The 18,113-nt window shown below is 37.7% G+C and overlaps 1 protein-coding gene across 1 annotated transcript in view; it reads right to left on the bottom strand.

Annotated features, from left to right (window-relative positions):
* The window catches only part of PHLPP1 (PH domain and leucine rich repeat protein phosphatase 1), a 216,814-nt gene that overhangs the window by 95,274 nt on the left and 103,427 nt on the right, over positions 1-18,113 (bottom strand). Inside the window, exons 2-3 of the mRNA XM_028102984.2 lie at positions 7,713-7,909; positions 813-938 (exon numbers count right to left, since the gene is read on the bottom strand). Coding sequence (XP_027958785.2) covers positions 813-938; positions 7,713-7,909 — 323 coding nt within the window. The remainder of the gene's footprint in view (positions 1-812; positions 939-7,712; positions 7,910-18,113) is intronic.

The raw sequence follows: 18,113 nt of genomic DNA on the forward strand, positions 1-18,113 counted from the left end.
GTCTGAATCATATTGAACTTGGATGGCAAACTGGATTATAAATTCAAAAATATGAAAGCAAATTCCAAAGTAATGCTTCTGCACCCAAGAGAGGTTTCATTATTTCATAAACACACCCAAAACCAAGGCACAAAGTACTACACTCCACCCTTTTACACACAATTCTATAAACGTGATGTAAAATCATCTTCACACACACTACCTGAAATACCAACACTTACTTATCTTATTCATCATGTTATTCTAGCTTCCATCACACACACACACACACACACACACACACACACACACACACACACACACGTTTCATAGGTCATGGTGATCTTATTTAATTAGGGGACTATAAAATGGTCAAAATAATGAAGCAAAAAGAAAGTAAGCCATTCGAAAGGCAGAAGTTGAACTGGTGAAAAGGAGATGGCACAGATTAAACCACTTATATGAAAAAATAGAGGAAGAGGGGAAATTTGTAACAATTCTCTGGGTATTTTGTGGTTTTGCAGTTGTCCTACCCTGGGCCAGTCCCTTAAATATTCTTAGTCTATGTTCCTTATCTATAGCATTAAGATAGTAATGCCAGTCTACCCACTGAATTCTTTCTTTTCCCCCTTAGGATAAACAAAATCTAACAAATCAAACACACTTAAAAATTTTTTAATTGGCTACTTTTCAGCCAAAATGAGCTTCTACAAAACTAAAAATTGCAAACTACTAGCAGTATCTGCAAAAAAAAAAAGTATAATACTATATTCTGGAACTGGGTAAAGCAGAGAGGAACTCGTGAGCCATCTAGAAGCTGAACAACCACTTACCTTGGAGACTTGTCGAAGCCACCTTAAATACTCTGTGAATGTATCAAAACAAATGTAGTATGTCTGGCTTTGGGGTCCAGAGGAGCTAAATGCTAAACAGTGCTGGTGCTTTTTCACTTCTTCTACCTATAAAAACAAACAGAGACAAAAACGAGTCAGGAAAGCAGACCATTTACATAGTTCATTAACCATACCTTGGGCCAGTGACCCTGCACGGATTTGCATCTTTCCCTACATATGTTCCTCTTAATACTTAAAAGTGTTAAGTTCCTGAGTCTGACCAACCAATTTGAATTACAAGGAAATCGAAAATGGGGAATTTTATCTTCTTTAGATTTCCCCCACAAAAGTGAAATTCTTTTCTTCCTGTTTAAATTGGAACAGACTCCCTTCCTTATATTTCTCTATCGTCACAATAGGGTGCTGGGGTTCTTCCTTCCCTTGGGCGGAGTTGTCCTTAGTATTTTACTTAAGGATATTTATTCCAGGTAAATGTTTTACTTTAAGGGACTTTTGTATTATTCTGAATTACAACCTTTTGAAAAAGGCCTTCAAGCATGTTAGATAAGTTTTTAAAACTTTAACATGAAATTGAGGTTAACATGAAATAAAATTCTACCAAGTCCTAATTAGTCCTTCAAGTCCTAATAAGACAGTGATACAGTCAAATCAAATTTCCATTCCCAGTAAATTCTTCCTAAGGAGGAAAAGTCCAGATAATAAAGTAACATGATATTGCACAAGCTCCTATGCTTCATTTACAAAAATGATCACAAGTCACAAAGAAAGTATACAAAATTTTCAAAAAGATGAGTACCACAGACTGTGTTCTAGGACCAAAACACAAAAATTAGATGTCAATAAAAAGTCAATTAAAATCCAAGTATACGTAGAAAACCAGTAACACACTTCTAAACAAGTAAAAAAAAATCATAATAGAAATTTAGATACTCTTAGAACTAAACCATTAAGAAAGTACTACATATCAAAATTTATGGAATGCAACAAAAGCAGTACACAGGGGAAATTTTGTAATTTTAAATACTCATATTAGAAAAGAAGGCAGAAAATTGTTTTCATTGATATGTGTCTCAAGCACTTAGGGGAAAAAATACCGTATCAAAAACTGAATAAACTCAAAGTAGAATAAAGGTGATAATAAAAAGCAGAAATTAATGAAATGAAAACCAAATATACAACAGAGAACATGAACATTAACAAAACACTGGTTCTTTGAAAAGGCTAACAAAATCAAATGTCAACTGACATTGGTCAATGGTATCAATTGAAGACATATAAATACCATTAATAATGAAAAGAGAGACATGATTACAGATTAAGCAGAGATTTAAAAGAATATTATAAGCAATTTTATGGCAAAATCTAAGAAAATATATTTTACTAACACTAAATCAAGAAAAAGACCAGAAGGCCTACATAGTCCTATAACCATGTAAGAAACTGAATATTAAAAATTTTTTTTCTCAAGAAATATCAGGCCCATATGGTTTTATAGATACATTTTACCAAAATTCCAAGAGACAGATCATTCCAAACTTGTGCAAACTCATCTACCAAACAAAAAATGAAGAAAAATACCCCAACCTATTTTATAACCAAAAACAGATCAGAGCAGAAACAGAAAGGAAAATTATAGGCCAGTCTCAGTTATGAACACTTATCTTGAACAAAATGTTGCATCAGAATCCAGAAATACAAAAAAAACCAAAAAACAAAACAAAACAAAACAAAACCAGACGTGGAGAATCCAGAAATACCAAAAAACCCACTATACATTAAGGGGTGCCTGGGTGGCTCAGTTGGTTAAGTGTCTGCCTTCAGCTCAGGTCATGATCTCAGGGTCCTGGGACTGAGCCCTGAGTCAGGCTCCCTGCTCAGTGGGGAGTCTGCTTCTCCCTCTCCCTCTGCCTCTCCCCCTGCTTTGCTCTCTCTCTAGTAAATAAATAAAATCTTTTGACTCTTAATCTTAGGAAACAAACTGAGGGTTGCTGGAGGGGAGGTGTGGGGGGTTGGAATAACTGGATGATGGACTTTGGGGAGGGTATGTGTTGTAATGAGCACTGGGTATTATATAAGACTGATGAGTCACAGACCTATACCCCTGAAACAAATAATACATTATATGTTAATTAATTGAATTTAAATAAAAAAAAAACTACATATCAAGAACAAATTGGATTTACCTCAGGAAAGCCAAGATGATTTAGCATTATCAGAACTATAAAATCTTCAATCACTCTAACAGGTGAAAGAAGAAAACCATATGATCATCCCCACAGCTGCAGAAAAAGCATTTGGTAACATTCACCACTTACTCATCATTCATGATAAAAACTCCTAGCAAACTAAGAACACAAATAACAACTTGGTATTAGCTGACAAAGGGTATTTATCAAACATCTAAGGCAAACGTCAGTGTTGATGATGATGATATACCACTCTCTTTAAGATCACTGAGATGACAAGTATCTACTGTTTCTATTCAATACTATAGAGTTCTGGCCATTACAATAAGACACAAAAATGTATTAAAGAAGGAAGGAAATTGTCATTATTTAAATATTACATGATTATCTACATAATAAACTCCAAACAATCTATAGACATTATATTAGAATAAAAAAGAAAATTTAGCAAGGTGGCTAGATATAAAATCAACACTCAAAAGGCAACTGCATTTCTATACACTAAAGAGAAAATATAATTTTTTTAAAGTGCCATTTAAACTAATCAATATTAAGAGAAATCAGGCCAGTGATTTCTGGAAGATGGGGAAAAGTGAGAGGAAAAGAGTGGGAGGAAATGGGGTACAAAGTAGCCCAAGGAAACTTTTGAGGGTGTTATGATAATTTTTCTTCATTGTGGCGATGGTTTAACGGGTGTATTTAGCTACCTATACTGTTATCAAATTACTATAAAATATGCAGTTTACTATAGGTCAGTTATACCTCAATAAAATTTGGTGAAGATATAGAGAAACAGGAACACTTGTACACTGATGTGAGTGTAAAATGGGGCATCAACTTTGGAAAACAATTTGATATCATCTTGTAGCATGTGCATATGCCCTATAGCCCAGTAACTGCACTCCTAAGTCTGTATCTAAGAGCAGCATTTCTCAAGAATGTCATTTATTATAGGATTTTGAATTAAACAGTTCACTGTACATGGTGCAGTACTAATACTAATACTCATTCTCTGAGCCCCTGTCCCATAAATGCCAGTATTTTCCCTTTGCACCAAAGATATTAATATTAACCAAACACTACTTTCCACATTTTCCAGACCCTCTGCAATTAAGGTGAAGTCATGTGACTAGTTCTGGACAATGAGCCATGAGAAGTGACATGGGGTCACTTCTGCATCCAAATATACAAGAGACAGTTCATGAGTCTTCTGTTGTCTCTGCCTCTGCCTCAGCACCAAAAGAAGGTTGCATGTTCCAAACGTTTTAAGAGAGCAGAGCTTCCATTAGGCTGGGTCCCTGGACAGTTATGTGAAAAAAGAAAACTCCACCAATTCACAGTGGACATTTAGGGGAATGAGAAAATGAGGTTACGTCAAGTCACTGACATCTGGGGGAATTTGTTACTAGAGAATAATTTAGCCAATTTGTTGACATCCAATAATTTCACAATCAAAACACTTGCACATATTACCAAACGTCCCTTTTGGGCACAGTAACTCGAGTTGAGAACTACTGCCCTAGAAAATCTACTTGCATACCAGGAGGCATATCAATATAAGACTATGTCAGCAGCATTATTTATAATAACAAAAAACTAGAACCAACCCAAATGTCCATCAACAGGAAACTTACTTAAGAAATTATGAGAATTTAGAACATTTACAGAGGGAAATATTATACAGAAATGAAAACCACATACAACAAGCAACATAGAATCTTGTTATGAAACAACATAATACTGAGGGGAAAAACTCAATCACAGAAGCCCACACGTAGTACAACACTATTTTTAATCAGATCAAAAGCAAAACAGTTTTATTTCAAAAAAGATTAAACATTTCAAAAAAGAAAATGATGAATATAAATTCTAGGACAATGGGTGGATACCTCTGGGGTTTGGGGAGGCAAGGGGACAAATGTAAAGAGAACACAGGCAGAAACACTGGTACTGATACTGCCATGATTCCTAAACTGAGCAGTAGGTTAACGGTTATTCAACTTATTATGCATCATAATTTAGCAAATATTAAGTAAAAAATATTAAAATATGATATCTAAAAATCTATGTTAAATTTTAAAGGATAAACTACCTAACACTTGCACAATGAATAGAAACTTATCTATTAAATAATTTTCTCCCAACAATTAAATTTTAAGAGTGCTTCATTTAACTTCATAGTTGGAATTTGGCATTTGAAAATGTAAACTAAATGATCATGCTCAAGTGGTTGTCAGATTCGATTATCAGCAATTATTGCTAGGGTTATGGCCAATCTATCTCACACTTCATTTCTAGCTCTTCTTCATATATATTTAAAAAAACAAAAACCTTCCATTTACTCTTAGTTTTCCCTTTAACACAATGAAACAGAAGAATGAAAAAAGGAACAGATAAACATTAATGAAAACTCAGATTGCAAAGACTGGATTATTTTTCCCTAACTCGGTCAACAGGTTTTAAAAGACTGTTTTTCAACATACTCAATTATTTTTAAAGGCATAGTGCAAAACAGGTTTTACAAGGTTGGTCTGTGAGAAAAGGAAGCTATTTCAATTTATTCAATGGTAGAAGTCCATCCAATAATAGGCCTGGGAAACAAGACAAGTCTCTAGCTCTGAATGAAAATGCTAATTATAACTCGATCTTCTGACCTTATCTGAACATTCCACTGCTTTCCTGCCTCTGCTTCTCCGAGCACAATAATCTTTCTGACCATCTCCTTCATATGTCAAGAGATTTTTCACCCTTCAAGTTTTACTGTAATTGCTACCTCCTTCATCACAAAATTCCCTGATTCCCCACAAGAAAATGTAATCTCTCCTCCACTCATCTCCTGCACTACTTTTCTGCATCTCTCTCAGAGCAGATATTGTTGTGCCCATCCTTCATCTCTGGATAGTAAATTATAAGCAATTCAAAGGCAGGGATGATGACTTACCCACCTTGGTATTTCTGGGACACCAACCAAAGTGGCTTCCCCACAGAGGTTATTTAATAAATAGTTGTATTAAATTTGCCTAAGCAAATGCCTAACATCACAGAGAAGAAAGAAACAGACTGTTGACCTAATAGGGCATCAACCATTAAATATGCATTTGTAATGATGACCTATGGGAGTAATAATGATGACAAATTTTTCAGAATTCAATCCAGAGGACAAAATCTTCAGTAATAAGATACCACTAATTCTTCAATGCTCAGACAAAAGTTAAGTAATGGTTTCAAAACAGGTGACTGAAATAGATCTAAATATACCTGGCAGCCTGGCCAAAATCTTTTTTAAATGATCAAGTATTAGTCTTTTTAGGATTAGATTGCATAATAGCAGAGGGGTGGGTGGGGAACTGACATGGGCTACGTACATAAGGAACGACTAAATTATGAATGAAGAATGAATTTGCTACACAGCAGGTGAGTAACAAAGCCATTTACTACTGCACACACCTGATTTTATCTTATTCATTTCTAATCCCCGGAACCAACAGATTAAACATGTGCCAATTTTAAAAAGTTCACTTTAACAAAAGTTGTGGGTTTTTTTGCTTTTTTTGTTTGTTTGTTTTTTTACCCCTCTATTTATATCCTCCAGGTTCTGCCTTCTTTCCCATGCCCATTCAGGAAGAAAAATGGTAAAGAAAATATTTGCTTAATATGCCCCCAATTTTCAAAAACCCTTTTCTTCATCCAAACTTGACTTCCCATTTATTAAGAGATTATCGTATCATTTAAAACTCGGGAAATACTAACATATAATTATGGTAATGATACTCCCACCAACACTTGGGTATTAATAAATCGATCTGGCAAAAAAAGAATGTAAGATTTTCCCAAGCAATCTGGTTCTTTCTAGTTTATAAATGATAGGAATAAAATAATTATCATGCCCCAAGAAAAGCAGATAGTAATGTTGGTAATATCTATCAGCTTTATCACAGTTTTTCTCTGAAACAAGTTAACATTTCAGGTTGAAAAATTATGACTAGCTAAGTTGATAAACTAAAAAATGTTAACTCTGGGGCACCGGGGTGGCTCAGTCAGTTAAGTGTCTGCCTTTGGCTCAGGTCATGATCTCAGTGTCCTGGGATCGAGCCCCATGTGGGGCTCTCTGCTCAGCGGGGAGTCTGCTTCTCCCTCTCCTCTTCCCCTCCCACTGTTCATGCCCTCTCTTCCTCTCTCAAGTAAGTAAAATCTTTTTTTTAAAAAATGCTAACTTCACTGGTCACTGCACAAAGAGAGACAGGTATGCCAAAGTTGGATCAAAGATTCATGCAAGAGAGATAGAGTCTAACCCTTGGTAAGCATGCTTGAATGGTCCTAAAGCCATGGACTTCAGGATCATTAAACTATACTACACAATACATACTCAAGATATCAAGAGATGTCTACTCATAAAGAATAATTTATCATCTACAGCCTAAAATATAATACTGAATTTTAGCTGCTCTGTTTTCAAGCCTGTAAGTAAGATACATGTACTAATAAAGTAATGATCACCGGGGCCTCACATGGGCCAACAGCAGTGTTATCTTCCACAACTCCACCATCCAACAATGCCCACTGGTAGAGCACACGAGGAACTGAATTAGACCTTAGATGAGTGAAAACCATGGACCCCATATTAAAGAAATGGCTCAAAGTAAGCTTAATGACACTGGGAAACCTGTTAGTATTTTGTTCGTTTTAAACTTACTTTTCCACCAATTAGTGGCAGAACATGCATCTTTCCGGTCAAGCTGTCTTTCACAGATGATACTATTAGGCAGGTCCCACACAGGATGACTTGGCGTCTGGTCCATCGGTTCACTGGCAATTGCATTTTGCCTTTACGGACATTATACATTCCTGAGAGCTGAATCCTTTCAGAGCTACCGGTGCTGTGAGGTTTTCCTGAAACAAACACAAGCAAACATTTTAGTCCAAAGAACTGGGCTCTTCTTATTTATTTATTTTTAAGATTTTATTCATTTACTTGACGGAGAGGGGAGAGGAAAAAGGAGACTCCCCGCTGAGCAGGGAGCCAGATATGGGACTCGATCCCAGGACCCCAGGATCATGACCTGAGCCGAAGGCAGACACTTAACTAAGCCACCCAGGCACCCCAGAATTGGGCTGTTTTCCAACTCACTGGCACACCAGATAAACTATCAGGGCAACAGGGAATAATTATTGGGCAACAATCTAATTTACAATTGAGAGACTCTGAAATCCGCAATAATACAATTATGGTTAAGAACTACCACATCTACTTTAAGGGTTTTCCTTAAAACCCTCGGAAAAGACTGTTTTACGTCCTCTGTTAAACCCAAGTTTTATTTCCTTCTATATCCTGCACATATTTTTTTACATTTAAAAAAGGGATAACTTCAAGACTTTTATAAATGGCTAGAGTTTAAGTACACTAAAAAGAAAATATTATAGACTGAGATAGGAAAATAACATTCATTCAAGATCTAGCATTTAATGAAACTAATCAGTTTTAATGGAATTAACTGCTAATGTTCTTGCTCCTACAGTTACTCAATGTACATTTACTGTTAAGGAGACAAAAAATACCTTTTCTATTAAGAAAATGTTATTCTATAATGATAGGTTAAGTACTCAAAGATAGACTTAACACCATTCTAGGAAGGATGGTGTGTGGTGGTGCATGTGACTCATAGAGGGAAGACAGAGAGAGAGGGGCACTGAGACTCAGAGACAAAGAGAGCACTGGGAAAGATCTTAAGAGTCTTCATTTCCAAGATGGATCTGGCAGATTGATATTCAGACAAGACCTATCAAGTGGATGGTAGAACTACTGTGATTAATATATGACAGTGTTATAAACAAGGAGCAAAGCATTCCTTGGTGTAGACACTGAATGTATAATAGCAAAGAGTACTGAAACCCATGCTCAGAAGTAACTAATGAGAGACACATGTCCTTGAACAGAACCCAAGCCAGAAGGGTTCTATTTATTTGGAAATTTGCCTAGTTGCCAAAGGCTAGCAGAAAAAACATATTTCAAGGGAAATTATATTCTTATGAATTTTAAAAATTCACATAAATACCAAGTAGTTTTGGTAGATGTCTAATACCTGCTAGAAAAGGAAACAGGAAGAGTAGCAGCACCAAAAATAGATCTCAAGAGATCCAGAGTGTTGGAACCCTCCCAATACATACCTTTGGGCAGAAATAACAAAACCAGCGGGTTTGAATTTCACTTCCTCTTTCTCCCAGTATATCAAATGTTTTATAAAGTAGATACTGCATACTACATAATTTTGCTGGGGCTGGGCCAGAGTGAAGTGTAACAGCGGTTCAGCTATTTCAACTTGGTGCCCAGCAAACAACTACACACCGCTGACACCCTCAAGAGAGCTGAGAACTCCAGTGACTTGTTCAGTCACCAGATGCTAATGCCCCGCAACGAGGTAGGAAGCCCAGGAAACTTCAGATCAGACATGACTTGCCAAAGGCTGCCAGTGATGGATCAGACCACAGTCATTCACTTGTCCCCTTCCGTACAAGTTCATTTACCTAGAGAGAAAAATGCTCGGACTCCCAGTCTAAGAGGTCCTTTCTACATGACACTCTTCCTGTAGGGAAGAAGGTAAGTGTAACAGACTACCGCTTTCTAAAATCCAATTTCCATGAATGTAAGAAACTAACATACACTAATGAGGAATCTGATCTAAATATGCATGTGCACATGCGCGTGCACACACACACTTACATATGGACTAATGAATGCAAAGGAGACAATTTAGCCACATCCGAGAGTGGCTTCAAGGACACTTGTTAACCTGTCACATTTATGTAGATCTGTGAGTAACCACAGACTGATGAAAAAGACAACAAGGGTACATAAAGATAGCCCTTCAATTCTCCCACCTCCACAAAAATGCTAGAGAAAGACCCAGAACAAATCACCAGATGGAGTGAACTATACATCCCAGAAGGGATAAATATATAAAAGAGTATGGAGACATCAACAGAGACAGGCTTTTTATTCTCTAGTTAGAAAAATTCCCAAAGGGCCTTGAATAGTCCTAGAGCCTAATGGTAAGATCAGTCTGTCCTTGGAAAGCCCTAAACATCCCAGTCTGAATCAACCCGCTCTGAGTGAATTTCAATATCCTTGTGGTCTGCTCCCTCCCTGGGTGTTCCAGATCAGACACGTCCTCAGGACTTGCTGTGTACAAACAGGGCTCTAGGGAACATGGAGATGAATATGCACTATATACCTGGGCAACCACCCTCCCTTGCATCAGACTTCCTTATTCTATAACATAAGGAATTATTTTATCTCTCCCTGCCAATTCTTAAACTTCTCAATTCAGAGGAATTCCAATTGTCCTATGCTCTCATAAATATTGACAACACCAAGTAACCAATGCCTGCCAGTTGAAAGTTGGATCATTCGTTAAAACTTTTATTTTAGAAATGTTACTCTAATTTCCTACAGGTTTAAGGCATTTCTTACACGATCCAAGAGGAAAGATAGCAAAAGCAAGTATTTCAAGCTGAGCTAGAGACCTGATCACAGCAGAGCGACTGAAGTCTCCTTCAGTCTTATCTATCAGCAGGGAATTTTACTAAATAAATGATTAGAAGAGAAGTATTTATTTAAGGGAAACTACAGTCTGTTCTGCTACAATACTGTGATTCATTAACACCAATTAGCTCATATGATTATAAATAGGGGAATGGTGTCATTTTAATATGCATATTGTGTTGGTTCAAAAAGATTTACTCTAGAATTATAACTTTCAATAGCAAAGGAAAAAGCCCACAGCAAATATGCTATCTCAGTGCCCACAAGCTAGCATTTCTATTGTTCTGTTATTGTGCAGTTTTAATATTCCTTAAGGCAACTCCACTTCCAGCCACACTAGGATGCCCATGTGGACCATCTGGGTTATCTCCCGAGGCCCCATCATTACTTTTGTTAGTATTTTGGTTATAAAGATGCATGGACTTATAGTCCTGCCCCCTTCCAACTGCATTTTCCCATAAACCCTTTTATTTTTATTTTACAATTTTGGAGAAGATGAGAATTTTCAGGAATATATATAAAGTAGCAGAAACACCTGTTTTAACTATAAGACCATTTAAACAATAAAGAAATAAGTACAAATTTGGTTGTTGCCAATCACGTCTTTGCTAAATATATAATCATGTCTATCACTGCAGAAGTTTAAAAACATGTCCATAAAATTCTTCTAAATTCTTCCCCTCAAAAGGTAGAGCCTAATTCCACTCCTCTTGCAAGTGGACTATACTTAGTGACTCACTTTTAACAAACAGAATGTGGCAGAAGTGAAGCAACTTCTGAAGGTCGTAAAGGGCATAGAGCTTCCTCTTTGCTCTCTCTAGGATCACTCTCCCTCTGGGGAAACCAGCTGCCATGTCAGGAGGACACTCTGGAGACCCTATGTAAACGCCAACAAGGTGAGGCACTGAAATTCCCTGCCAAAAGCCAGTGAGGAACTGAGGTCTCTTTTCACCAGCCACGTGACTGAGCCATAATAGAAGCAGATCCTCCAGCCCCAGTAGCCCCAAGACATGCTGACTGCACACCTCATGATACTTGAGCCAGAAGTACCCAGCTAAGCCACTCCACTCCTGAACTCGTGATTCAGAGAAAGGAGGAGATAATAAACATGTGGTGTTTTAAGCCATTAAGTTTCAGGGCAATAACTACTACAACTTTATGAAGTTGATTTCACTTAGTTCTATTTACCTGAACATAGTATTACTTAAATAACCCACATTTCCCTAAAATCATCTACAAATTTACAGAACTTTTGTATAAACTAGTGAGGGTCTACTGTAACCAGAAATAGTAAAAAACAAGAATAAGAATATTATATTAAGCAATCACAATTTCCAAAACTTTAGAGAATGAAAGTATTCATGATGATATGGCACCAAAAACTAAGGAAGTCTGATCACTGCATAAAAGTTAATGGAAGAATTTACCACGTCCCTAGAGCTAAAAATGGTCAGGAATGAGTGAAAACATTCAACCCTCACCCTCACCTCTTCTACCTTTAGAGCTTAGACTGATAAAACTCTAAAGCATGTTTCTTATTGCATATAAATCCTTAAATCCTTCTTGACTACCTTCAGTCACAGAAAGACTGAATTAAATTACTTGCCTAGGGTCATTTCAAGAGCTGGCAGAAGGTTTTAAACAACCCATAACAAGGTCTGGAGAGCTGAGCACTGAAAGGGCACCTGGGAATTTTGTCTCACAGTTGAAAGGCTAAACAAAGCTCAGCAAGACGTGCTGGCAGGAGCTTTGTAACAGATTTAAAACTAGCTGCTTTTAGCTAATGGAAATGACAACCAGCTGCTAAATAGATTTGGGGAGGGTTAATTTATGTATCAGATCAAAATATATAAAGTCAACTGCCCAGTAAATCTTGCTTCTTACTGACAGCTACTCAGTTTGATTAGGTTTATTTGTATCGCCAAAATTACCGTAGACCCTTATCCCTGAGAAATGTCATGCTTTGAACCTTTCTCTAATCTCTAAATTCTTGAATACCACTAGAGCTTATAATTTCCCTTATAAATTAATTAAAACAGTACCTGGAAAATGTGAGCTAGCCCCTCATATTGTTATAGATTCTGTAAACACAGAGCCAAAATAATTTTTTAAAAATCTACCAAACCAAGCCCTAATATAAACTATAATAAAATCAGCCAGGAACTTAAAAAATTCGATAAGTCAGAGTAATGAAGATGACTACCACAACTGTACACTGTATGTAATATATAACAAACTATAATAAATTAAAATGTTAAAGGAAATGCTGAATGAAGACAAATCACAGCAGAGGGCTTCTAACCAGCTTGCACCAAAATCACCTGGAAGGCTTTCTCAAGACAGACTGCAGGGCTCCACTACCCAGAGTTTCCAATTCAGTAATTCTGGGTGAGGGCTAGAGATTCTGCTGATGCTGCAGGTGAGGACCACCACTTGAGACCCACTGAGCTATAGCCATAGGTTAACAAAGTCTTCTCGATCTGGTGATCATCAGCATTTGGTTGATAAACCTTAACCAAAGAAGAAAGTGCATCAAGCTGGGGAAAGGATGAGAAAGGCAACTGGAAATGAACTAGATGAGCAGGTGCTGCTTTTAGACCCGCCTCGCCCCTCCTTCCTTCCCTCACCTCCTGTCCTCACAAGGAATTTGATTCACCTCTCAGGCATCTTTAGATTTCCCTCCATTCCATCACCAAAATTACCCCTTAGTTGTCTGAATACCCAATGCTCATGTCTCTTCTTGGGATGTATATTTAGAGAAGGTATTTTCTTCAAAGGTGGGTTTCATTACACTCCTGCATTCACAGAGACCATAACCCTTCCCTGATTTATGAGTTCCTTCAGCTCAGCTCCAGGAGCAATACATGGCTAGCTGGTGTGGCCTCCCCTTATTAACTTCATATTTGGCAAAGAAAATGCATTTGAGAAATTTCATCAAATCAACCTTCACCTGTCAGTTCAATGTCTTCGCCATCTGTTACTTCCCAGAAATGGCAGTCTCGTCTTTCCGTGCATAACCAGACCATACCTTAGGAGCCTTTTCAACATTCTCCTGAGTTTTCCTTTCTCATTGGATGAGGAATTTTTTCCTTGGCTAGAAAAATCACTGTAACAGTTTCACTAACTTTTTATTGCCATTTCCATTATAGTACATGGTAGACTTGTTCAGGTCCATGGGTTTGTCAAGCTTCTACCACATTTAACATTCTTAAATTACCTACAACTTCTATTTTCTGGTTAAAAACCATCCCTTTGGTAGACCAAAGAAAAATTTTCATTACCTGCTTTCCCAGCTGGCTTTATTTTTGTCATACTTCTCCACAAAGGATAATGTCATAAGGCAACAAGCATTAAAGCACAGAACACCATGAGTGAAGAGAAACAGCTGAACTTCTCAAAACAATGAAGCCGGGCAGCAGGCCTCATGGTACGTTTGATTCAAATGTAGGCCTCAGAAAAGTTACAAATGCCTATTTATCATGAGGCTCGGGAGGCCTTGGGATGACTAAATCTTGAATCTGAGCATGCGTAAGGTGCAATATGCCCATAACCGCTCTCAAAAGGATAAACATACTCACTACCTCCTTTAGATAAAAATTGTGACTTGAGTCAGAGGTGATGCATACTGCTGTGGGCGTGGAAATCAGGATGATGAAGGTAGACAGCACCATAGTTCCAGCTGAGTCAAGTTTTCACCAAGGGATGCTTTTATTAAAAGGAGGGTTGCGAAGTTCCAATGAGGCATGCACACATTGACAAATGCTAAAATAAAAATTCTAAAATCAAGCATGAATGATTTTTGGATAATTTTGGATATTGGAATATTTGGATATTTGGAATTGATAATTGAAATTTGGATATTTGGAATATTTTGGATAATATCCAAAATAATGATTTTGGATAATCCACACCACTACTCCTCTCTCTTACTAATAAAAGATACGTTTCAGTTTCTTTGCTGTGAAGAACAGACTTTAGCCAAGATGACTTGACAAGGTTACAAAGAGCATTGCCCATGCAATCCTGTTAAGATGCAATGTGATTCAAAATGCTTTTCTGCCTCCTCGCTGAGAAGGGGAGTCTGGGTTTACGGTCCACTTTATAACCCATACTTAATAATGTTTAAATTTTATAAGAGAAACAGATTCCACGAGCAAAACAATCTAATTCCTCTCTACTGCATTAGATAATAGTCAACTACCTACTTTTTTTCCCTACAAGGTTGATTACATTAAAGACGTTATTAATCTAGATTCTGATGTTCTAGTATATGTGCTGCCGAAGCGAGCACTAGATTCCGATGTTCTAAAAGTGACCTTAAAAACTATCTTATACCAATGTGACGTTCTGAAACACACCCGTTCCAGATGACCATCCCTCAACTTATTAGGAATCTCAAAAAAAAAAAAAAACAAACAAATACAAAAACCTCCCATAATTAGATCATTTATATGATTTACCTATAGGTAACTGTGGGAAACTTCAGAAGCTTTATTTTAAACCCCCTCAGAATAAAACACAAAATGTATAAAGTTCTCACTTATTTTCCATTATTTTTATACCATTTTTTAATTTTATTATGTTAATCACCATACATTACATCTTTTTTTTTATTTTTTTTTATTTTTTTTTAAAGATTTTATTTATTTATTTGAGAGAGAGAGAATGAGAGAGAAGAGAGCACGAGAGGGAAGAGGGTCAGAGGGAGAAGCAGACTCCCCGCTGAGCAAGGAGCCCGATGTGGGACTCGATCCTGGGACTCCAGGATCATGACCTGAGCCGAAGGCAGTCGCTTAACCAACTGAGCCACCCAGGCGCCCCTACATTACATCTTTTGATGTAGTGTTCCATGATTCATTGTTTGCATATAACACCCAGTGCTCCATTCAGTACATGCCCTCTTTAATACCCATCACCAGGCTAACCCATCCTCCCACCCTCTCCCCTCTAGAACCCTCAGTTTGTTTCTCAGAGTCCACAGTCTCTCATGGTTTGTCTCCCCCTCCGATTTCGCCCCCTTCATTTTTACCTTCCGACTATCTTCTTTTTTTTAACATATAGTGTATTATTTGTTTCAGGGGTACAGGTCCGTGATTCAACAGTCTTACACACAGCACTCACCATAGCACATACCCTCCCCAATGTCTATCACCGAGCCACCCCATCCCTCCCACCCCCCACCACTCCAGCAACCCTCAGTTTGTTTCCTGAGATTAAGAATTCCTCATATCAGTGAGATATGATATATGTCTTTCTCCGATTGACTTATTTCGCTCAGCATAATACCCTCCAGTTCCAACCACGTCATTACAAATGGCAAGATTTCATTCCTTTTGATGGCTGAATAATATTCCACTGTGTGTGTGTGTGTGTGTGTGTGTGTGTGTGTGCGCGCGCGTGCGCGTGCGCACGTGTGTGTACACACACATCTCACATCTTCTTTATCCGTTCATCTGTCGATGGACATCTTGGCTTTTTCCATAGTTTGGCTATTGTGGACATTGCTCCAATAAACATCAGGGTGTAGTACCCCTTCGGATCACTACATTTGTATCTTTGGGGTAAATACACAGTAGCGCAATTGCTGGGTCGTAGGGTAGCTCTATTTTCAACTTTCTGAGGAACCTCCATACTGTTTTCCAGAGTGGCTGCACCAGCTTGCATTCCCACCAACAGTGTAGGAGGGTTCCCCTTTCTCCACATCCCCGCCAACATCTGTCGTTTCCTGACTTTTTAATTTTAGCCATTCTGACAGGTGTGAGGTGGTATCTCACTGAGGTTTTGATTTGGATCTCCCTGATGCCGAGCAACGTTGAGCACTTTTTCATGTGTCTGTTGGCCATTTGGATGTCTTCTTTGGGAAAATGTCTGTTCATGCTTCTGCCCATTTCTTGATTGGATCATTTGTTCTTTGGGTGTTCAGTCTGATAAGTTCTTTATAAATTTTGGATACTAGCCCTTTATCTGATATGTCTTTTGCAAATATCTTCTCCCATTCTATCGGTTTTCTTTTGGTTTTATTGACTGTTTCTTTTGCTGTGCAAAAGCTTTTTATCTTGATGAAGTCCCAATAGTTCATTTTTGCCCTTGCTTCCCTTGCCTTTGGCGATGTTTCTAGGAAGAAGTTGCTGCGGCTGAGGTCGAAGAGGTTGCTGCCTGTGTTCTCCTTTAGGATTTTGATGGACTTTTTTCTCACATTTAGGTCTTTCATCCATTTTGAGTCTGTTCTTGTGTGTGGTGTAAGGAAATGGTCCAGTTTCATTCTTCTGCATGTGGCTGTCCAATTTTCCCAACACCATTTGTTGAAGAGACTGTCTTTTTTCCACTGGACATTCTTTTCTGCTTTGTCGAGTTGAGGGTCCATTTCTGGGCTCTCTATTCTGTTCCATTGATCTATGTGTCTATTTTTGTGCCAGTACCATACTGTCTTCATGATGACAGCTTTGTAATAGAGCTTGAAGTCTGGAATTGTGATGCCACCAGCTTTGCTTTTCTTTTTCAACATTCCTCTGGCTATGCGGGGTCTTTTCTGGTTCCTTACAAATTTTAGGATTATTTGTTCCATTTCTTTGAAAAAAGTGGATGGTGTTTTGATAGGGATTGCATGAAATGTGTAGATTGCTCTAGATAGCATTGACATCTTCACAATATTTGTTCTTCCAATCCATGAGCATGGAACGTTTCCCATTTCTTTGTGTCTTCCTCAATTTCTTTCATGAGTATTTTATAGTTTTCTGAGTACAGATTCTTTGCCTCTTTGGTTAGATTTATTCCTAGGTATCTTATAGTTTTGGGTGCAACTGTAAATGGGATCGACTCCTTCATTTCTCTTTCTTCTGTCTTGTTGTGGTGTATAGGAATGCCCCCGATTTCTGTGCATTGATTTTATATCCTGCCACTTTACTGAATTCCTGTATGAATTCTAGCATTTTGGGGTGGAGTCTTTTGGGTTTTCCACATACAGTATCATATCATCTGCAAAGAGTGAGAGTTTGACTTCTTCTTTGCCGATTCAGATGCCTTTTATTTCTTTTTGTTGTCTGATTGCTGTAGCTAGGACTTCTACTATGTTGAATAGCAATGGTGATAGTGGACATCCCTGTCCTGTTCCAGACCTTAGGGGGGAAGCTCTCAGTTTTTCCCCCATTGAGAATGATATTCGCTGTGGGTTTTTCATAGATGGCTTTTATGATATTGAGGTATGTACCCTTTATCCCCATACTCTGAAGAGTTTTGATCAAGAAAGGATGCTGTACTTTGTCAAATGCTTTTTCTGCATCTATTGAGAGGATCATACGGTTCTTGTCCTTTCTTTTATTAATGTATTGTATCACACTGATTGATTTGCAAATGTTGAACCAACCTTGCAGCCCAGGAATAAATCCCACTTGGTCGTGGTGAATAATCCTTTCAATGTACTGTTGGATCCTATTGGCTAGTATTTTGGTGAGAATTTTTGCATCCATGTTCATCAAGGATATTGGTCTGTAATTCTCCTTTTTGATGGGGTCTTTGTCTGGTTTGGGGATCAAGGTAATGGTGGCCTCATAAAAC

The sequence above is a fragment of the Eumetopias jubatus genome, unplaced genomic scaffold, assembly GCF_037043125.1.
Source record: "Eumetopias jubatus isolate StellerSeaLion01/CBP00866 unplaced genomic scaffold, mEumJub1_p1.0 scaffold_16, whole genome shotgun sequence".
Lineage (NCBI taxonomy): Eukaryota > Metazoa > Chordata > Mammalia > Carnivora > Otariidae > Eumetopias > Eumetopias jubatus.